The 23,938-nt window shown below is 31.6% G+C and overlaps 2 protein-coding genes across 2 annotated transcripts in view; one reads left to right on the forward strand and one right to left on the reverse strand.

Moving 5' to 3' along the window:
• LOC108573020 (sodium-dependent dopamine transporter-like) overlaps positions 1-12,537 on the reverse strand; it is a 20,710-nt gene extending 8,173 nt beyond the window's left edge. Inside the window, exons 1-2 of the mRNA XM_017935377.1 lie at positions 12,375-12,537; positions 1,979-2,113 (exon numbers count right to left, since the gene is read on the reverse strand). Of these exons, the coding sequence (XP_017790866.1) occupies positions 1,979-2,113; positions 12,375-12,537 (298 nt within the window). The remainder of the gene's footprint in view (positions 1-1,978; positions 2,114-12,374) is intronic.
• A 10,005-nt stretch (positions 12,538-22,542) lies between these two features.
• LOC108573021 (RING finger protein 10) overlaps positions 22,543-23,938 on the forward strand; it is a 7,649-nt gene continuing 6,253 nt past the window's right edge. Inside the window, exon 1 of the mRNA XM_017935378.1 lies at positions 22,543-22,615. Coding sequence (XP_017790867.1) covers positions 22,543-22,615 — 73 coding nt within the window. The remainder of the gene's footprint in view (positions 22,616-23,938) is intronic.

Here is a 23,938-nt window from a genome sequence, read left to right on the forward strand (position 1 = left end):
AGTAATGTTAAGCCTAATTATTAAAGAAATTTAATTTAAATATAAAAAGATAAGCATCCATTAAGTGCTTTGGCACTAAAATTTAAAAAAATTCAAAAGGTTGGGTTAATCACTTTAACCTGTGAACGACTCGTATAAGCATTCGTTTTAAAGGGATTAAAATCCTCCGAGGACGTGTCTTACATCTTGATTCTTCAAGCCAGAGAATATTCCATTATCCCTTGGGACCTGCGTCTTCAACGACGAATCAATTACGTCGTCCATCGATGCGGATCAAAATGAAAAATTGCACGGAAGACAAGAGTCAAGGGGAATTTTCGTCGATCATCGCGATGTCCCCGACTGAAATCGCCGCGATGCAGGAAATCGGCGGAAATGGAGGCTTTCTCCAGTGGTTTTCCACCCTCGGATTTTCACGGCTTTATACGCGTTACATAATGCACCGTACAGCACAACGTAGTGTAAGAGGGAAGAAAAAGAAAATATACTGGCCACGTCTAATGCATACACGTTCCTCGTCGTAGAGGATAACGGTAAAGTGTTTCGGAAGATTTTCTAAAATTATCTGGAAAGTCAATCAGAAAAGTAGTCGCATAGTGGTGCTATTACTGCTATTGTTGGATACCAATTCACACTGTACAGGAACAATTGAACCAAATCTTTTTGGGATTATTGTTTTTAACAATTACTTGTTGTATTATGTTTATTGTAGCAGCAAGTTAGTCAGAATTTTTATGAATAAATGAAGAGAAACAAAAGTACGATCCTCGATATTTGATTAAAATTTTTCTGACGCATATCGATTGGAATAATTTTCAACTTACACACGTTGTACAACTAATAAATTGGAAAATATTTAAGTTAGTAGAGAATTATATGAATGCTCGATAAAATGTTTTCAATGTTATAATATTGATAAATCGCCGAAACAAAATGTTAGAAAAGAATAAAATTGCAAATCTGAAGAACTAGTGCATTCATAACGTTCGAACATTTCATTCAAACGTAAAAATATAGAAGTAAAAGAAGAAATAAAATTTATACACGCCACGTTAAAAGTATATATCTTTTAAAATTGTTAAGTCTGTAATTGTTGTGCGTGAACAATTTCAAATGGTTTTTGAAAATACTGCGCGATTGTTTAACTTTATACTTTTCAGAATACGTAAAAATTTGAAGAAAGGTTTTTAATTTTTTACTGCCTGCTTTTGTAGCTTGACATGTATCATTTGTTTAATTGTTCATACAACAAATTATCAATCCGAATAAAATATTACATATAACAAAGGAAAATAATGAAGAAAAGTCTGAAAAATCAATAAATTGGAGAACTACGCTGGGGGTTTACAGAAATATGTCATTGTAAATTTAAGTAACTTAAAAAATTGTTAAGAATAATAAGTTAAATATTAAAAAAATGTAAATTAACATTGCATGGAAATGAGGAAGAAGGTTAAAATTTAAAAGTAATGTATTAATATTTACTATATTAAAGTTATCACGAAATAGTAAAGAAACAAAATATAGGGTGCGACCAAAAAATGCAGAATAACATTTTTTTGAGGCTTAGTTTTTGAGAAAATTGGCTCTGAACATCCGTTGCGTACGTTTGCCCTTACAATGCACATGCAACGAATTGTAAGATAACGGTTCGTCGAACAACATACAATCTCTATCATGTTTGTATTCAATGTCAATGCGATTTTTACGCGTTAGTAGGTTCAAAAAAACACAAAGACAACATTTTATGAACAGTATTGTAGTATACCAATTAAGGAATTATTGAAACTAGTGCCCTTGTGCAAATGTAGGCGACAGATTTTCAAACCTGATTTTCTCAAAAACTAAGCGTCCAAGGAATAAGATTGATTTAACATTTATTATTTATTTTTGCATAAGGAATCACCTCATGCCCGTTTGTACGATACCTTTGATCGCACCCTGTATAAAACACGCTGAGTGGTTAACATTTACTTACCTTTTAAAAGTGGCACTAGACGTCCCCAACAGGTAATTGCACCTTTTCGATTGAACTGGCCGAGGGCAAGTTCCATATAAAACAGAGGAATACCTCCTACCACTAACATTATGCAGTATGGAACTAAAAAGGCCCCTGTAAACGTAAATTAATTTATATTTAAACGTTCTTTCACGTAGGAATGTCGTTTTTAAATGATAGAATAGTATTAGATGTAAAGGTACCATAAAATAATACGATAAGACACCAAGCGACATCATTTTATTAAATTTAATGGAACTATTCAAGAATGGAATATGAACTACATTTTTTAAATAATCAAAGAGCTCCTTTATCTCTTACAGAGTTACTAACTTGGTTTCCTACATCTATCGTAGTATAAAGTGCACCAGAAGAATGACCAAGGACGTCTAGAAAACTCCGTTAAAAGAAAGCAGGCCAATCGTGAAATTATTTAATAACACTGCGCATTATTTTAACAAGAAATTTGTAAAATATTTACATCGAGTATTTATAAAACAGCTCAAAACTAAAGAAGACATTGAAATGATGAGTAGAATTGCATTTGCTATATCATATGTTTCTGTCTTCAGTACTATCTACAGTATTTAATAAATAATAAAACACTTTTACTCACATTTTTTTTACGATTTTACTTTTCTTTTAATTATTAATATAATATTAGCATGCAAGAATTAAATTTTAATTTAGTTCGTTTTTTGTTAGCATTACAGTAATGTATATACAAAACCCTCCATCAAAATAGAAAAAATAATGAAATGAGTTTACATGTATAACTATTGCATTGATTTAAAGCTAAAGTTCTCATTCCTTTTATATAACATGTCTAGTAACATAAAATAAATCTCCGTCATTCATTTTTCTATTTACAATATTTTTCCAGTAACTAATAAAACGACCTACTGATCGAAGAATTATAAATACTTCTAAATGTTTACAAATGGCAAAATTTACAAAACTTAGAATAAGTAATCGTTGCAAATTTTTAAGCAACATCACTCGATATGTAATTACTCACAATTGATATTAAATTATTATTTTTGTATTGCAGTTATTTTTTTGTTTTATCAATGGTGGAAAAACTTGTGTATAATACAACTGTAATATATTTATGTTTACATTCAACTATAAATTATTTATTTCGAAGGCAACTATGTTCATATATGTATATTTATGAAATAAGATTACTCTGGTTTACATCGAGATTATCGCGTAAAGAAGTGGTTGGTGTACTTTACAGTAGGCGTGCTGAATCTATTTCTAAAGTTAAAATTTTTCTACTAGATTCAGTTCTTGGAAAAATTCGATTTTATGGTAAACGGTCTTTCTAGAAATCGTTAATGTTTTAACAACAAATTATATTCTTTCTTAACGTGGGTAATTATTATGCTTGTAATATAATATTATAATTAAAATTAAGAGTTCTCGATAACATTTAATTGATATAATCTAAAAGATTGATAGGTTGGAGAAAATTGGTTATCAGAGTCGAATGCAGCACCCTAAAATTTGTGAAAGGCATCTAGAATTGAGCCTTTTTTTTTTAAAGTGGTATAAGTCCAATTTTGAAAAAAGTGAGATAAGGCTAGTTTCAGCTAAACATGGATGTCTTCTTTTCATATTTATGATAACAAAGTCAATGCACTACAATATTCTCATGAACTCATCAAAAGAAGTTTAACAGTTAAACTTCTTTAAACTTGTCTTAACTCATTTTTTTTTTCTCAAAATTGATTTCATACCACTTTGAAAAAAAACGGCTCAAATATTATTGCATAAATGCTTTTTTCGAAAGTGGAGTAAGTGGAGTAGGTTCATTTGCAGCTAAAAAAAACCTTGTTTTTCTTTAACAATATTAATAATTATTATCGCATAATAAAATTTAACATGTTTTCCAATACTTTTTAATTAATTCAAACGCAAAGCTTTAAATATCTCGACATAAGAATAAATGGACTTGTACTACTTTAAAAAAAGCGGCTCTCAAATGCTAGCGAATGCTAGAAAAGTGAAAATTCTTTTCTGTAGAGCAGTGTTATTAGAACAAAGAAATAATTGAGAGTCGAAAATTCTTAAATACGTTCACGTATTTATATTGACTATTCCCATTGTTCCCCGCAATCGGGTTTCTCTAATAAAATCAATAAAAGTAATATTGAATAAGTCCAATTTATTTATTACGGTCACTATGAAAAATGTTGGGATTCTTATTATATTTGATGACATCTGCCGTGCGACAAGAGGCCGATATGAAGAGTGGGGAAAAAGTGATGTGTGAGCCACTCGCATCATTGTATTAGATGCATAACTGAATTGCAGAATATTTAGAGCACCAGTGGCAGCTAGGTGCTTTTAGGTACGTAATTCGATAGCGAACTTTCGAAAATGCAGCAAGGTGACGGTTAAAATGACGATTCTGGCAAAGTTGATTTGTTAAACAAATAAATGAAATACAAGTATAGCAAATTTTTGAAAAATATTTGTCATCCGAACGAAGTGCATATAACCTAAAAGAAAGAAAATAAAAGAAACAATTTACTGCATATGAAATTTACGATCCGTACACTGTAACTTAAAGGATTTTACTGCAATATGATGTGATAACGTTGTACTGTACATCATGTGATCATTTAACCAATAATTTTAGTGTTAAAAGTATGTTAGTATTTATAATTCATGAATTTCTCAAATGTCTAATATTCTTTATAAAAATAAATTTTCTTTATTAGAAGATTAACCCTTTCATTGCTGTTGGCGCCAATAGGCGCTTTGAAAATTTACTCACACCGTTAAAGGTTAAACCGATATCGTGAAAATGCATTCGGTCGACAATTTAAGGAAATATCGAAAATTACTTACTCCACTTCCATCTACCGCAATTTTCATAGAGAAGTAGAAAAACCAATTACGACATTTCGTATTTTGCAAGACGCAATTCTATAAGTCAAACAGACAGATTAAGAAAAACCTCTTAACAGATCACATTTTTCATCAAAGTAAATAAGTAGTTTAGTAGAACGTACTTTAACATTTCTCACGTTTCAGTTTTTGCAACTATTCACACAAGGCTAAGTCTACGCGCGAGATACATACATATATATAACACTTTAAGTTATATTCGAAAAACTATGCATGCATAACAGAAACGAAAAAATTAAAAACTGCTCGTAGAAGAAAATTTGGGCATTGAAGTGTAAGTAACGAATAGACCTAAAGAGAATTAAATTGTATAACCAGTAATAAATAAATGTATGTATATGTCGAAAATTTGTATATGATTCGTTATTTCGATAATTTTAAGATTGTCAATCAGTTCGAATGTTCTAGATTCATTTTATACATAAGATTGTCTTCTAGGCTTTAAATACGAATCTCCTCAGATATATTGCACATTCTAACTCGTTGTTCTGTCTTCTATTTTCCCGATAAATTCGCCTTAGTAGCCACGGAAACGTAATCGCATTAAAGAAAAAAGTATTCTTGCTATGTCTTGCGGTTCGCCTGATTAATTTTTTCCCTCGATCACGAATAAATTCCATGGAAGTACTGTTGAATGTCTTCTGTTCATTCATTTGAAAAAAAATGGCAATCTATGTTAATCTTAATATTTAATGCAGAAATATATATTGTTCTTCTTTTACTTGAAGAAAACAATAGATAATAGTTACAATTCTCTATACATAAGAAAGAACGAAATTACACGTTTTACTTTTAAGTAAACACAATTTTGCCGTATATTTCGTATGCTTTAAATTGTTCAAATTTCAAACTAAGCTGACCGTAAAAGCAGATCGCAATAAAGTGAAAGGCGAACAAGGGGTAACGGATTGTCTATAGTCAGACGTACATGTTTTATGCACAGTATCACAGACACTTGCTTTCCTCTGTCTTCTGACACAGAAAATTTAAACAAATGTACCACATCCTCTACAACATAATTTAAAAACTATAGATTAAAAGAAAAACGAAAGAAAACGGAGGAAAAAAGAACACTACTACGAAAAATAATTTATTACTTATGAACATTATAACAATATCTATTTTTTAACTCGTGTGCACCTTTTACATACATTAATTCAACATACCAGAAAACGTATAACTCGTTCTTTCTACGTTTTCAGATCGAACAGAAATGATTTATTCAGATTAATGAAAATTAAAATCGTATCTACACATTTGTGGTAATATCATGTATAATTCCAAAGATAATGCGATAGAATTTAACATAATTTCAAGAATTCAATGCTTTCCTTCCCCTTTAAATAATAAAAAAATTTTTATATTCACACTCTTGTTATACCACAATAAAATTAAAGAAAAATTACATCAAATTTTAAATATGTTTATCAAAAATTTCTAATGTAGAATTATAATGATGTCCTTACAAAAGATAAAAAAAACGCAGAATATAATTCTCACAAAAGTCAACAATTAATATAGATACACAAATCAGCTTTAATAAAAAAAAAAAAGGAAAATAAGCAATAATAAATATTCGTTTAAAGTCAAATTTTGTAACAATAAGTTACCTAAATGTTTTACATAAAACGTTAAGTACTGTAAAATTATATTAAGATAAACAATTTGCAGGAATTGAATAGTATTGTTTATTCATAAGATGAATTATTTGCCCTTATAAATCCTTGAGGGGTGAGTTCAACTTTTAGGTTTGTCAGATTCCTTCGTTTGTTTGTTACTATTAATATTATTAATAGTTATGTAAACATTTATGAAAATTATAATTTAGTTACAAAATAGAAACGTAAGTTTATCATATATGTCATAAAAGAACGATTTGTGTTACTTTTATAACAAAGTAATAAAATTTCAATCAACTAAAATGCTCTAGATCTTTAACATTTTGCTTATCCTGTAAATTTTAACACGTATAACACGTCCATCGAATCGCATGTAGGTATACGTATTCTATTTTTATTCATGTTCGTACAGCCACTTTGATATTCAAGCATTTTATTTCAATTAGCATATTTACGACGAACATCATTATGCACCGTGTTGTATAAACATGGATAACCATACGTGTACGGGAAAATTCTTAGAATCAGTTGCAGCATCAGCTAAACGATAAACTTATTGTCAGTGAACTACAAAAGCGTACTTATTTGATAAATTACAATGCAATTTAGCAGTGTAATAGCCTCGTATCAGTTTGCTAACGAATTTACGTTTTTTCGTAGCAATATATAAAATCTGATAATATTTTTGTGAAATGGAATTCTACCGGCCTGTAGTAATCTGCAAGGGAACTCTTGTATTTTGATTTCCGTGAAATACGTGACTATTCATGCAACATCTAAAGAGATATCCTCCTTGTGTCACGAGCAAATGTCCGGATTTAAATCGCATGTCTGCTTAATTTTCATGCTTTAAGGATACAGATACCTTCAAACAAATAACACTTTGTGCTTGATTCGTACAAGTTTTAATAGTTGATTTAACAAAGTTCGATGCGTATTTCATTGAAATCGTACGTCATTGATACCAAATTTCCAACTTTGCTTAAAATATACATAGTATTTCTTGGTCAAGTACCTAACAATTTTAAAATATCATGTTTTAGTATAGACTCGATACATGCTTTAGTTTTCGTAATACAACTATATTTTATGACCAAATATTTAAACGCTGTAACCGGTGCACCATTTTAAGTAATTCATAACGTGAAGTATTGTTTATTTTCAAAAGAGATCAAATAATTTTTACATTCTCTACTCTTTTAGTCGTACGATTAGTAATAAATATTGAAAACTTAAAAGGTGATAAAAATAAAATATTGTACTTTTGTAAAATGAAAATATATTAATTAGAAAAAATTTATTAACTTTTGTAAACACAGTTGAATAGTTACTTTAAAAAGGCGTAAAAATTTTCTAATAAAACCGGAATTGTCTATATACATCTTTTGCATAATCGTTAAAAAAAAAAAGGCGATGAATCGTACTGCATTAAGCATTAGTCATTAATCGCATACAACAGATACGAATCCAATTAGAATGCATTTATTACTACCATAAAGGAAAACAATTATCAATGCGAACTCAACGAGATATCGCATTATTTAATAATTGACCGTCACGTTCCATTGATCACAGCATTAGAAAAAGAAGATTGAATACAACAGAAGATCCGCATGACACAATGTCACATTGTGTAAAAATACGCAATCCTATACAGTGTCATTAAAACTATAGACGAAGCTAAGAACATAATTAATAGGGAAACATCGTGATTAGAAACGAAACAAAGTTTTGTGAATATATACTATACAGGTGTTTAGGCATGCAGTAGTTTTTGAAATAATATAAGTTACTAGCCTATTTTAAAATGCATACAAATCTGTATATCTATGTCTATACATCAATCTGTAAATTTTTAGAAACAGTAGCAAAAATTTTTGTCGAACTCAATATTCGAAGAGGTTTTTTTTATACGATAAATGGATTATTGCTGTAGGTCGACCCCTCTCCCGCGCTGCGCACGATCACAAAGAAGCGTTCTTTCAAATTTTTGCATTTCTATATAGATTTTTTCATCCTTTTCCTTAGTGCATTTTCTAATGCTTCTGTTTTTATCATCCTACAATTATTATTGCACGTCTAAAATCTTGTGAAACAAAGTGAACACGAACAGGAAACTAAATCATCGTAGCACAAATTAAATGATTAAATACAAGAGCAAAATAAATAAAAAAATAATATACGACATACATAACAGACTTTTTGATGCAAACAGTTTCTATTTGATCCGATCATCAATAATAGTACTCTATTTATAACACATCTGTATAATAGCATAATAATTTAACATTACATATATTTATTTGTTATCAATGTGAAGTAAATTTGCGCCAAAAATACTATTTCTGAACTTATTTTTGTATTTGAAAAATTAATTGTACGATGTAATACAGTAGTATAACAATGTATTGTAATATATGTAATTGTACAAGTCATATTTTCAAGTATTTAAAAAATACAGATCATATTTTTGGTGTTACTCACTTCGTGATTTTCAAGACAAATATTCTGTCTAAATTCTACTGCAATTTACAAAGTTTTTTATAATGTTGATGTAATTTATGTCGGTTAGAATATCCAGCATCAAGTATGTAACTCCTGCAATCCTATTTTTGCTAAATAGCTTTATTAACTACTTTTCAAAATTTATATTTTATATTGCTAAGTTTATATTTTTAATGCATTCGCATAAACAATCCAAGCATCGAATTCTTCATTTATCCCATATACATATATCGAGCGATTTAATCACCGAATCATTAAACGAAGTATTTATGTTATTACATCTGGATAAAGAATACATACGATCATTTAGTGAACAGCTTTGTAAGCTTCAGTATATTCTAGCCAGATTCTATGATCAATTGTTACGAATAGGTAATTTTTTTTTTTTAATCCAGCCGTAAAGGGTATCCACTTGCAAAGGGTAGTTCATTCTAAAAACGGTCTTGTTTTAGTTATTGTACGCGTTAATCAGGATGTTCCTCCAGTAACACCATTGTGTGTGAAAGAAGATGAAGGTAAACGGCGTGGGAAATTCGGAAATTTCCGGCAAAGAAGAAGCGCGAAACGTAGGACAAAATCATGCGACATAATGGATCACGTACGGTGACATGTAGCAGGTAGAGGCGTCGCGGACGTCCATGATCAAAGGCCGGCCCGAACGGGAAATTATAATTAATTAAGGTAATTGGAAATTAGCGACCGATCTTGCCGGTACTAATGGCGCGCCCTACTCTCCTCTTAATTGAGTTAGCAGCCGCTTTTGAGGAGCCCCTGTATCGCTGATAGCTGGCCCTAATCGTATTCCTACAGGGGACTCGATAGAACAGGGACTAATAGCGTCATCGTCGTCGACGTCGTCGCCGTCGCCGTTGTCATCGTCGTCGATGAGTCTAGTCTTCAAAGTCGTTCCGTATTGCTTCCTCGAGTTGTTGTTAGAACGTTTGAAAAAGGAAGTCACGTTATGTAACATGGAAAGGAAGTCCGATTTATGACAGGAAAATGCGAAACACGTTACCAAACTAAGCAACGTGTACGATAAGCTTTACGATTTTCAAAGTTTTGTGACTAGTTGCATAATCGTTGCATGTTCTTCAAGCACTGTAAGCTTCGTACAAGAAAGGCAACGAAATTTGAAGAGACTACTCTTCTTGAGTAGCAATAGAAAATGTCCCAACAATTTTTCGGATAAAACTACGCTGTTTATGACTCTTTTCGTTATATTTACTTAAGGCTATAAATATGAAATATAATTGTTTAAAATTTCTTAGCAAAAATTTATCACTTTTTAAAATTGTAAACAAGCCAATACGTTAAACGAATTGTTGTTCGTTGTTAAAGGTTTAATTTTTTTCTTAGGAAGAAGAAAATGACGATTAATGATAACCGCTTAAAATACCTTCAGTGAAGTTAATCATAATTATTATTTACTACATTTCTGCTTCAACATAAGTTATTACTGTTTTCACTTTGACGTACAATTATAACAGTAATCACTTTTAAATAATGTTCAAAATAGTAGAAATGTGTTAGTCGAATAGAGGTTTGCAAAAATTGAGAAGATAAAAGAACTTTGACACTAAACGAAAACGGTGGTAAAATTTACCTACGTGTGCTTGGTAAACAATATCGCCAAAATAAAATGACATACTTGATTCTGTAAAACAGGACACCAACTGTATAATTTTGTTTGAACATCTTTTCTCGAAGAATATACGTACACATTGCACAACCGCGTCGGAAGTGACGAGTAATGTCAAGTTCATTGAACAAGATGATACAGTTTAACCAAACTGCTAAATCGAAAACACGATGATAACTCGAGCAAGAATTAAATCTACATGGACGATGCAATTTCCCGAGTCTGTACGTGACTCTTAAATTGCTCTTTCGCTTTAATTTGGGCCAATTTCAAGTCCTGCAGTCGCTTTCGCGGATAAGAAGCCTGAAGTAAAATCTAAATCTTGGGGTCATTTTCCACGAGGTAAATGCCAATTAGCCAACCGGTTAACGCGGTATTGCCTCGCTGCCAGAGTGCATTACTTGATGCATCCCCTATTGCAGCTACGAAATAACTTCTGATAACGTTATCAGATACAGGTTGATAAAATTGCAGAATGTTCGAACAGAGGAATGCACAATCAATGCATTCTAAAAATAACCAATATGTACGACTTATAATATATGTTATACATACATAGAAACTTGGTATATTTCATAAACTTTATACTATTCAATGGGATTATATGGGTTAATTTCATGAAAAAGCGTAATTTAAAGTGAAATCATAATTTATCACAAAGTTCCAAGTACGTTTAAGAAATGTAACGAACATTGATAAATGTGAATTTCACAATATAGTAGAATATAAATATTAATAAATTTGATAGTTTACCGTGATTTATATTTGATGTAACATTTAATACGTTTAAAATTGCTAATATCGCAGTGCTATACTTTATAATGGTACATACAAGATAAACAATTTGCAAGTGGGGCCACTACCAAACCATCTACCTTGTTAACAGTTATTATATGCTGTATATTTAAATGTAATACTTTGCATGACAGTAGACTAGACTTAAACGATTGTCTTTTACAGACACTTTCAAAGCAGATGTTCGAAAGGTATTATACGCTAGTAAAATAGCGTGAAATATTGCTCTAATGCGTATGAAACAGCTTCGTTGCATAATCACTAAGATAAGAAATTCTTATTCATACTTGTTAAAATCAAGCTAATGAAATTCATCAACTCACACATGCATTATTCTCGTGGATGTTATTGAAATCTTTTGAATAATTTCGTAAAGGATAATTTCCAATAAAACTTGAATTTAAACAAGAATTACATAAACTAAAATAGATCATAAACATTATGCTATCACTTTCTTAATCTTCTGTTGAGATTTCAAATATACGTAAATGAATAATCTCCAGATTGAAAGAAAGGAAAGGTAAAAGAACCGTTCCATTTAGGAATAATTATGCAATTTTTCAATCAGTATTGCACAATATTTCAAATTGTGATGAAACGTACAAAACATTGTTCCATTCTGTACAATGATAAGCAGGGGACGAAAATCCTTTCTATTTATGATAGAATATTACAATAAGTAGTTCTTTGTCTAAAGTTTAGGGTTTAGAGAGTTAAAAACATCAAGAATTTCTTTTCTTATATTACTGAAACTTTAACGCGAGTAAAGTATGCCCACAAGAAGGTTTTCCTTAGAAACAGCTACACACCGTTCTTTTTTAAACATTTAATGAACAATTCTGAATAATGCTATAACTAACAGAGTAGGAAGCATTGAAAACATGTGCAATGTACTCACCACCGCCATTCTTGTAACATAGATAGGGAAATCTCCAGACATTAGCAAGGTCGACAGCAAATCCGATGACAGACAGAAGGAAATCAACTTTGCCGGACCAGGTTTCCCGGCCATCAGCGTTGTCGTCCAACTTTGGATGATTTTTTACCACCCTCGACGACATGTTTCGTTTTCCTACAATACTCAGCTTGATCAATTAATATCACCTTCCTAACAGAATTTTATCAGAATTAATTATAAGCAAGATTTCATGATTTTACATTTATTTATCACAATGACGATAGCAGAAACTTGGAAGTTTTAGACTTAGAAAATTTACATAATTATAATCACACAAAATGTTCTGTATAGACTTACAGGACGAACCATCCGAGACAAATTAGATATATATTTTACTTAACTGAACACAGCAAAAGATGATGGTGAAAAAAAGTTGCATCGGTGTAACAAAGTTGCCATACTAAAGTCTCCTTTTTTTTTCGTTTATAGAACAGTGCTGTGCAGGATACAATTGCATTTTCGTTTAATATAAGGACATGCTCTTTTCTTTTTCAAAAATTTCACAGAAGGTGATCAGAGAGAATGGTAAAAATGGAATTGTTAAAATACTTGAAATTTTTTAATAAAGAGTTAACGCTAGTAGAATTTACGATAAAAGTTAATGAAAACATACACAGCACTGTCAGTACACTTCACGATTACTGTTTAATTTCGCTACGAATTTCGAAATAAGTACAGTCGACAAGTTTGCATATCTCAAGAACAAAAAGAAACCGGCGAAAAATTCAACACGTGTATTACTTAGGAATCTACCCTTTACAATATATGTCAAAAGAAAAATAATCCATGCTGTGTAAGTTTTTATCAACTTTTGCCCAATTTATTGATACATCTCTCGTTACATGTTTAAAGTAATGTATTAACCACTTCTATCTAAATAATCCATACGAATTTATTGTTTGGGCCCTTTCACATTGAAAAATATATGTGCATTGATACGTGCCATACTGTATGATATTCAATTTGCGAATAATTCCATAAAATAATTTTAAACATAAAATATTTCCGAGAAGGGTGATGCTTGAAGGATCGGTAATTATTCGTTGGTCAAGTTATTATACGATTATGTTTTGCAAAAGATCAGATACGATGAGAAGGTGAAGGGGCTAGAAGAAGAGCTGGAGGGTGGGATGGAGGTGATGGTGGCGCGTGCGGGCGCGGTCGTGTGTAATTTGGAGACGACAAGTTATCGATAGCCCTTCAGGCGACAACGTTTAACCACCGAGCGAGGCTCATTGTGCCCTGGTGACGGGTTCTGGACAAACAGCATATATTTCAAAGGCGGCCGCGGTGCCAGCTTCGATGGGACTCACGACAAGGGGTTTTCTGTCACACGCACTGATCCACGCTTGTCTATAGATTGACCCGATTAATTGATATTCGGCAGTTATTGCCAAACGACGATAGAACTCTCTCTCTCTCTCCCTCTCTTTCTGAACAGCTACGACAAAAAACGTTGCTTTCGAATTTACTATTTTTTAAACGAAATAATTTATCGTAAGTCTGATAAGCCTCGTTCTTCTATGCTGACGATGATTAACTTCCCCGTGAGACGATGCACGAATAAAATGTTGTCATTATGACATAACAAAATATCCAAATTGGTGAAATGAAAAAAATCATGTATTATATTTTGTTAAATTTCATTTAGAATTTCATTAGAATTCATTTGCCGAGGCAATTCTCATGTCATCGAATTAGCACTGAAATGATTTGGATAATTTAGCTTTTAATTCGACGTTCTTTTTTCTCTAACAACAAAGTCTTTTTTTTAATGGTGCGTCAATAAACAAACTTTTTAATTTTGTCAATGAACAAACAGAATTTACCTTTCTTGCCTTAATAAGTAGATTTTACAATTGCCATGTACAAAACAAAAGAGATTCTAAAAACAGACACTTAAACTAGACAATTCTAGATTGAAATAAATAGGTATATTGTTTTATAATATTCTACTTTTACTTGAAAATTAGCAGGAAAAATTGTTCATTTTATTTGCGTAATAGAGGATATGAAACGTTTCGTTCGAGTCGTCCAGTTTGATTCAGTAATTGTAAGTACAGTGTCTGACAGAAGGAAGCAAACAGTCAGTACTTATTTATTTATTCAAATTACAATAAATTTCTGATTAATTCAAATAATACTACATTTACTAACTAATAACCGACTTATAGAGAAAAATAAAAACCAGTTTTATGTCGTGGAAGTATATTACAAAAGCAAGTGAACATATATTATGTTAACTGTTTAATATCCACAATGTAGGCCATTTCTTAATGGCATTTTTGTTGCACGATCACGTAAGAAAAACGCGTATTTTCTATATTCTTCGACTTCCAAGGAAACATCCTGAAGTGATAACTACAGGTATCGACGAAATTTTGGTATATTGTAGTACTAAAAACAATATTTAACACATTTCTTTTTTCATCGGCAATCGTCCACATTGAAGGGGTGAAACTAGCCCTGAAAGATGAGGGCAATAGAAATATTTGGTCAAAATTATTTATTATCTTTTATTTTTCAAATTTATCGATGAAAAAATACAAAATTCTTCCTCTTTACACTATTCCTCTACCTCTAGTAGTTTTCGAGATATTAGACTAAATATATTTACTACATCCAACTTTGAGGGCGATTTTCACCCCTTCACTGTGGACAATTGCCGATATAAAAAAATACGTATCGAATATGTTTTTGTGAACTATTATATACCAAAGTGTCGTCAAAAACAGTGATTACCGCTTAGGGATGTTCCCTTATTAAAATCATATCTAGGTTTTTTTCTAGTAAACATTTTAAGTCTGCAATATCTTTGGTCTATTTTCTTCAATCAGCAAAGTTTTTTCGCAATGGACAAAATATTGTGGACGCAATTTTACTAAATATTAATTAAATTCTCGGTTTAAATACTTTATAACTATTTCTGTCGTACGATTTGGAGCATTGTCCTGTTACAGAATGGTCCAGTCTTTATTAATCTTTTTCTCATGCAAAATTATAATTTCTTGAAATAAAGTTGTGCATCAACAGTTCTTTATTTAATATCACGATTTTTCTTATTCCGAAAGCACATCTCTAAACCATAATCCTCTGTTCTATCGATTTTAATATTGGTTTAGCACATCCAAATGTGCATTCCATCATGACTATATTTTAATTTTACATTAATTTTTTAATACTTTACTTGTTCAAGTGTAGGAACTTATTTGCAACACGGTTGTGTTTTTCAGCTCATTCTCAGTCGACATCCTAACCTAACATAGATACATTTTTATTTTTATTTTGTAGCTTTGATACAAGCAAAAATTGGCTCAATAGTGGTATATTTAATATTCTTTCGTCCATTTAAACATCAATAACGTTTCTGTTTTTCTTATTGGATGCGAATATTTTGAAAATGGCTCCTACTGTCTTATTAAAACTGTTTTCAACTTTAATTTAATTAGTATTTTAGTTATTTCACTTGTTAAATGTTCGTTTTAAAACATTTTTCAGTACTGATTATGAAAATTTCAAAACTGCAAAAAACATTCTACTAGAAAAAATAACCTAACCTTAATAGAAAGTGTCCAAATTTTGTAATTTCAAACATACTAGATAAACTCAATGTTACAACGTATTTGAAATAATTAGTACAGAAATATGCTAAAAACACTTGAAAGAGTCAGCATTGCGTTTCCCATTTTCACCAAGAAGTCAGATTTAAACATTACAGATATTCGTGTTTACGATCTTTTGTTGCATATTGTATTCATATTCAGAATATTTTTCTTACAAAAATATTGTTACAACCTCGTAAATTGACATTTATTTCAAAGAAATTTTTAATCAATTTCCTCGTGAGATTTATCATATAACTCTATAGGGCGGTTCAGAACTGCAGATCAATCGAGCCGGGATGATAAACGATGATGCTAGAAACATTCTTTGCTTAATAAACGTGTGTTCAGTCTGACTTTATTTTGAAATAAGAAGGATTTACATTTAAACGATTCCATCCTATATCTACGAGAATACTGTGGTTAAGATTATTAATTACTGCTAAAATTAAAAAATGTAAGAACGAAGAGGTATTATCCTCGTGTCAAAAACCAGCTCTTGAAACCTGCATCTTTAAAGACATATTATTTAAAACTAAAGCACAATTGAATGTATGCATATATTGGGCAGAAATGTTGCTTTTACGATCGCGTACCATTCCCAGCTCAAATGACCTGCAGTTCTGAATCACACTGTACAAATATTACAGATTTCCAGATTGCATTTTATTGCTACATTTACTTGGAGAAGGTATCTTTCATTCTATCATAAGTTGATCTGACTTATTTAAATCCTTGAAACTTTAAATACTGAAAAAATCACTGCAATTAAAGTAGAAAAATGACAAAAACTTGGCACACAAGTAACTCCATAATTGTATTATGCATATTTCCTAGATTCGTAGCTTTTACTTTTTTCGAATTGAAACAGCAAAAGACTGTTTCGTTGAAAAGTTAATTATATCTAGCAAAAAATAATAGCAATCGTTTGCATTAGTTTTAGTCTATATGATTAGTTACATTTCATTAAACGTTTCATAGAATTTACGTGCTGCAAAACTGTAAACGCGTTAAATTTGCTTTGTACGCTCGTAGTTTCACTGTTGGGGTCACGTGATAAAAGGCGAAATGCAATTAGACTCAATCACAAACGTGTAAAGAAACATTGCGAAACAGAACACCGGCCGAGAAAGATTCAGAGAGGAGGATCCTGCCGCGTGTTGCTCGAGATTCAAGCGGTGGCACGTGAACGCGTTCAGGAAATAGAGGGAAAGAATAAAGTGTCGCGTGGAAGAAACAGAACGATCAACTACAGTGGGGATAGGACTTCGTATTCAAGGTAACAAACAAGATCGTGGGACTAATTATCGTGTTATTAAAGAAATTACCCACTAGATGGCCTCAATGGATTACAAAGGTATTCAAAAGTGGTGAATCGGACTGCTCGCGTTGCTATACAACTTGTTGCACCTTTCCTCTAAACTTGCCCCTATTTTCGTGGGTCCTTTGTTATTCTCTTTACTAAACTTACGCTTTCGTATTCAAGCAAAGCTTTTAGGAATTATCTACTATCATTTTGTGCACGATGTATGAAAAATATTTCTCGCGAGTATAAATATAATTTTATGTTAGATTACTAAAATTTGTATTGCATTATGGTACAATAAGGAGAAATTATAAATTTCTACATAGTTCCAGGGCACAACACGTACGTAACAAATGTCGAATGAAATTGTTAATAAATTTATACACTTTTTAAACAGCCCTTTGCTCTTGAAATCATTTTTACGTAAAATGACGGTTAATGTAATACACCGAACTACTAACTTTCTAACTCAAATAAGAAGTATTACGACATACTAATTTGACATAAGATTGTAATATATTGTACATATTATAATACTTCAATTTATAGATTTTGTCAATTACAAAACATTACTCTGTTTCAAATTACCTACTTGTCACATTTCTTTTTCTTTTCGGGTAGTATACTCATTGTTCTCTTCTTTTGTTTAGCCAACTTAACAATTCCTTAATTTCATTCTTTTTATTATATCATGTTACACTTTTCTATGAACATCAGCTTTTAAATATGCACTCTTGTCAGCTATATTTTATATTATTTTTCTGTTTTTTGTTTTTTAAACGCACTTTTGAAGAGCTATTAAACTTACTGCACTCACTTTGAAAAATTAATTCATTCGAAAAAACTGGATTTGTATAACAACGAAGGTAATAAAATCTTTCAAATCTTTCGCTGCGTCCAAATAAGCGTTCATATATTGCATTTTCCTGACGTTATAATCGTTTAATATTCTTTCTAACAAAATTTTAGCTTTTCACTATATATTTCAAAATTCTTTTCACACAGACAATTATACGACCAATTTTAAGCGTGAAAGTAGCAAGAAAGAAATTAAGTTTTCGTAGACACTGCAGAAAAAACATTTCCTGTAAAAAGATACTTTTACAATGTATCACTGTGAAATATTTAACATATTAATATACTTGTGTAATTAATAAAGGAAAAAGGATAAAACATCTTTTTGTCTGTAAAGCTTTACCTACTTCGGCAAATGAATATTAAAAAGCAAAAAGATACAAAATTTTCGTTAAACTACTTTTCACTGAAACGAGTACTGAAGGTCACTCAAAAGGTACAATTTGTTAGAACAATTGCATATATATATATATAATTTGCAATATAATAGAAAAAAAGAAACGTAAAAGGATACGCTCAAGCTTCATGTTGAGATTTTGAAACTTTAACAATGCAACATTATATCTTTAATCTTTATCAAAGCCAGTAATGACTCTTTCAAAGATCCTAATTGATGGATAATTTTTGTATTCACTTTCACTCCAGTGTGCGTCACAACTTCCAAGTTTCTATCGAGGAAAATATATTGGTTCTTAGGAAAATCGAAACGCCACGACTTTCTGCGAATCGCGCATCTAAGGTTAATTATTAGAAACGTATGTATGAAATATGAATTACAATCTGAAATGTGAGAATAACGATAATTATTGAAACCGCAAACGGCTATGAAAGGTAACAGTACTCGCACGTGAAACATACACCTGCAATGACAAAGTCTGATGCTTTTGTACAAAGAACACAACTCACTGTTTAATTATTTAGTTATTTGTAAAATTAGATTGAAACTATCTTTCAAAATCAACATTTAAAGAATAGACAACAATTAATTCACTTTCGTCATTTTTCATTTTTATCGGTACTAAAATTTTTAACGTTAAGATTCGACAAATTATAGAGAACACTCTAAGTCGGTATTCTTGCTCATTCGCAACAGGTAACAGATCTCTATATGAAACTCGCAACCGAACTATCAATCTTAATCAGCATGTAAAATCAATTTTACAGTAACGACGATACCGATTTCGTATTAATACATGGAAAATGTTTAAAATAGAAAATTGTCTGCAATGGTATTTCGAAAATTCTACGAAGCACAATAAAAAAGTAAAAAAATTTAATTCAAAAAACATTTTTACAAAATTGTGCTCTCACGAAAATTAAATCGTATAATTTCAGAGAAATATTCGTAATAGATAATAACCTACTAATTGTACTTTTTCACATATCTAGAAGAATTATCTGAGAATAATAAACTGTAATAAATTAAGAACTATGAATTTGGGAGTTTCTTATTAATTATGGTTTCCTACTTATGTAAATGTAAGAACCACTGATTCCAATTTAAATACTAATACCAGTAAAATGCTTGTTACCTCTTTTTCTCCACCTTTCCTAGTGATCAAATATTTAAGACAGAAACATATTGAAAATTTGCATCAGTTATTGTATTTCTATATTTTCTATATTTTATGTATTGTATAAATATAATAATTAAAAGTTAAACTAGAAGTATTAACGATTTTATGGATTTCTTAAAATTTATTACTTCTTCGTTCATTAATTTAGGAATGATCTTTTCCTTCTTCGAAGCAACAGTTGCGTTAACTTTGGTTTTTATAATATACAGTTCAGTGCAACTACGAACTTTGTAAAAGATCGTTTCGTTTTATTTCTCTGTGCAACATGTACATTTTATTAACTTTCAACAATGAAGTTCGTATGTTTAACATCCCACCCCAGTATTAACACGTTAGCGAATAAATCAAACTGCTAAATGTCAATTTCAATTGTAACGTCATTAATTGTGACGTCAGAAATACTTGCATCGTGTACTTTTTACTTACCAAATAATCCGTCCAAAATGATTAACGAGTGGGACCGGCGATGCTGTGGCTCGGCAAGACACCGCGACACTGACCGCAGATCTCTTCAGTCCACACAACTCCCACGACGAGAAACCGCCACAGGGTCAAAAGTACCTCGAAACTCGTATCCGTCAAACCCATTCCCGCGCCACTAACCGTCCACGAAGTGTTGTTTTCGTCTTCGCGTGAAAAGTGATGACTCGAGCGGTAACTTTGAATTGAATCCAATGTTTACTCGTGCCTCAAATAAAGGGACAGTCCACGTTTATTCTTCTTTCTCTTACTTTTCAAGGATAAAGAAAGAAATCATTGGATAACGCCAATTTATGATTATTGCCCCCTACGTGCGTGCTTCTTCGTTGCAGGATTGTCTGCAAGAATTGCCGTCGCAAACATTGGCGGTCTGTCTTTCAATAGGTAGACTTCGAAAGCAATTACACATTGGTCACGAGTGCAGACCATCGAAAAGTTAGAGTGTAAATTCAAAAAGAGAACCTCGTTGGAAAGGTTCGAGAGAATGAGTGAGGAACTTTGCCGGCAGCCGGACGTATATACACGTTGCGGTCACGTGACACTGCGTGGTCCAACCCAAAGACGCAAACCTCGTGTTTGCGCGTGCGTGATATTCCGCGGTGAATGAAAAAGCCGCGCGCATCGTTAAACGTGAAAATATAGGATCATAATACTCCGAAAAACAGTTTGTTATTGTCAATTTACAATTTATTTGCTATACTTTATCTTGATTTCTACTTTTATTTCAGTTTGTATTATTACAAAATGCCAATTTGTTAGCTTTCCATTCACGTGTGGACTTATACATTAATTATATGTACATTAATATTTACAACCTTAGAACTATAAAAATTATAGCTTATTTCCTTTCCCACAATTGTTTCACAATGCATATTCTCTCTTCAAAAACATATTTTGTATTTCTTATTTATTCTTAATTTTGTATTCTAATTTTTTAATAGTTTGATATAAATGATTACACCCTTCTTAAATTTAAATTGCTTGTATGTTTTTGGATAAAACGAGAATTAATCAGAACAAAAATTTGTATCCTCAAATTATAGATACATTTTGTATTTGCAATCAATATTGTAGCAGCATACTTTAATGCGTACATTTGAAATTTTCCTTCTTTCTCATCTCAAAAATACTACTCAATTTTTAAATAATTGTTGGACTCAATATTATTAAACCGAAAACAGTAACTATAAAATAATAAGGCAAATGATCTTTCCTTCCTTTCTTTCTTTATCTCCAAATATTATTTTTAATTGCTTAAAATATTATTACTAAAATGATATTGATGGAAAATAAAACTTGAACCACAGACAAGGTATATACAGTATATTCTATATACCTTGCCTCTACTACGCAGAGCTAGAATGATTGCCGTGAAAGGAATGCGGGCCCCATTGGTTGTAGCAGAGACACTCATAAAGTCGAATCACACGCATTTTTATTATTGGTCAAAACGGTCACATCTTCTAATCCATCGCAAAGATTGAGTGAGCGGCTTACTCCCCTTGCCCCTGTACCATCCCGCGAGTAATCTTTCCAGCCCTACATAGTACATACTTAACACGTTCGCTGCCACCTGAAAATCGAAAAGGTCCATACCGTGTGCCACCGATGAATAGTCTCAACCAGGCACGCATACACCCACGCCGGCTCTGCGTTCAACGAAAGATTCGCGGTGGTAGTCGTCTATCGCGTAGCAGAGGCATCGACTTTTGATGTGATCAACTGACACTCTGTCTACGGATTGTTGATGCCGATTCTGAACTGCATATGCTGCGTCTGTGGCAACGAACGTGTTAAACGGCGTTAAAGAAACATCTACGTAAGATAACCTCCGATGTATTAAATTTACTAACAATCATTGGACCATTTTCATTCGATATCTAAGAAATATTTTTCTATGGAAAATCAATGTGTTCATTATATTTTTATTAATAAATTTAAATGCTAAATTGCAAGAATGTGAAATTTTACATAAAGGAGATAATAGTACTTAGGAAACAATTATAAGCAGCAATAAATATTACACCACAGATTAATTGATACAACTTTTATATAAAGTACCTTAGTTTACTTTCTTTGAAAATACAACGATAGAACTTTTCGATCAACCTAATGCATAGATTATACATGCAGAAATACAGAATTCTATACTTCGTGTACGATTATATGATATCCTGTTCCATATCTTATTTTTTAATTTCATAGCTATGTTTAGTTCTAATTCTAACCACTAGTAATGTTGTAATCTTATTCTATGCTGAATCGGTAACGTTGGAAGCGACACGAAAATGGTAAGGGCATTTACAGCCCTACAAACAAATGCTTTAGGTGTTAACACAGACGACGTACAGGATAGACCTTGTACCTTATGGAACATTTTGTCCGGGGCTTTGGGGCCGAAAAGACCCTTGCCATTTTCGTGACGCTACCAACGTTACCGATTCAAGAGAGAATAAAATTATAACATCAATAGTGGTTGGAATTGGAATTAAAAGTAACTATGCAATTATAAGTAAGAAAGTAACGTAATTGTTTATTAGTGGTTGATTCATCACATACGCGTGTTCTATTGCTGTCAAAAGATCGTGAACAATTCTACCCAAGCAATCCAATATATGTATTTATCTTTATATGTAAATTTAATAAAAGAGGATTTTTACATCTGTCGATTTTACCATCTTTGATGGTTGGATTGTATATAATTCCTAAACTCACCGCTTTATATCGTAGAGGGCATAACAAAATCTCTGGTTTTTTACACGATCGGTATTTCAGAACGTAGGACACAAAAATGCATTACGTGTTAGGTCTATCCTGTACATCGTCTATGCCTGTACCTCGTATATGCCGGGAGCGTGTGATAAAAAAATACATTGGATGAGTGCTGCTTTATACCTCATCTATGATAATTACACGTTTTATTTCTAATAACATGGGGTTAATTATCAAAAAATAAATTGCAACAATATTTCACGAAACACATTACATATTTCATTATTTTAAAAACAATGTCAACGTTAATTCAAACAAATTTAGTTGAACAATAATGTACAAGAATACTTGTAATTTCAATTAACCCTAGAAATGGTATAAAAATTTATCGGAAGATAAGGTACTTTAAAATAAGTTTTCGAACATCGGAAGCCAAATAAATTTCAATTATTTGACATTATTGCATTAAAATTAAAAATATTTCACGTTCTACACGCTTATGTTATCTTTGACATGTATAGAGATAAAAAAGATTGAGTATCTGTGCCAAAAATACTACTTATCATTCAAATGTTCGCAAATTATTCACATAGACTGTGTGCGCCGCATGTTACTTCCGTTTGCGCAATCATTAGTTTCGTCGCCATCATAGCGACGAGATCGCGACCGCTTTTGGCTGTTTAGCCAGAAACTGAAATAATCGTCGTTTGCGACGAAAAGCGAGGCAGAGCTTGTGCTCTGTTACACACGTGTTTGTGGGCATTGTGGTATCGTCACATCGGCCGTAAATTATCGGCATTTCGAGGATTTTTTCTCCATCTTTGACGATAACGAAACATGGCTTATTGAAGAAGATGAAGGGCCTGCAGAAATACACTGTTTCTCCATACGGAGGAGACCATAGCCTCAATTACTCTGGAATTCAGCACGAACACATTCGTGCCAGAAATGGAAAAAAATACGAAATTTCCG

The sequence above is a fragment of the Habropoda laboriosa genome, unplaced genomic scaffold, assembly GCF_001263275.1.
Source record: "Habropoda laboriosa isolate 0110345459 unplaced genomic scaffold, ASM126327v1 scaffold89, whole genome shotgun sequence".
NCBI classification, from domain to species: Eukaryota; Metazoa; Arthropoda; class Insecta; order Hymenoptera; family Apidae; genus Habropoda; species Habropoda laboriosa.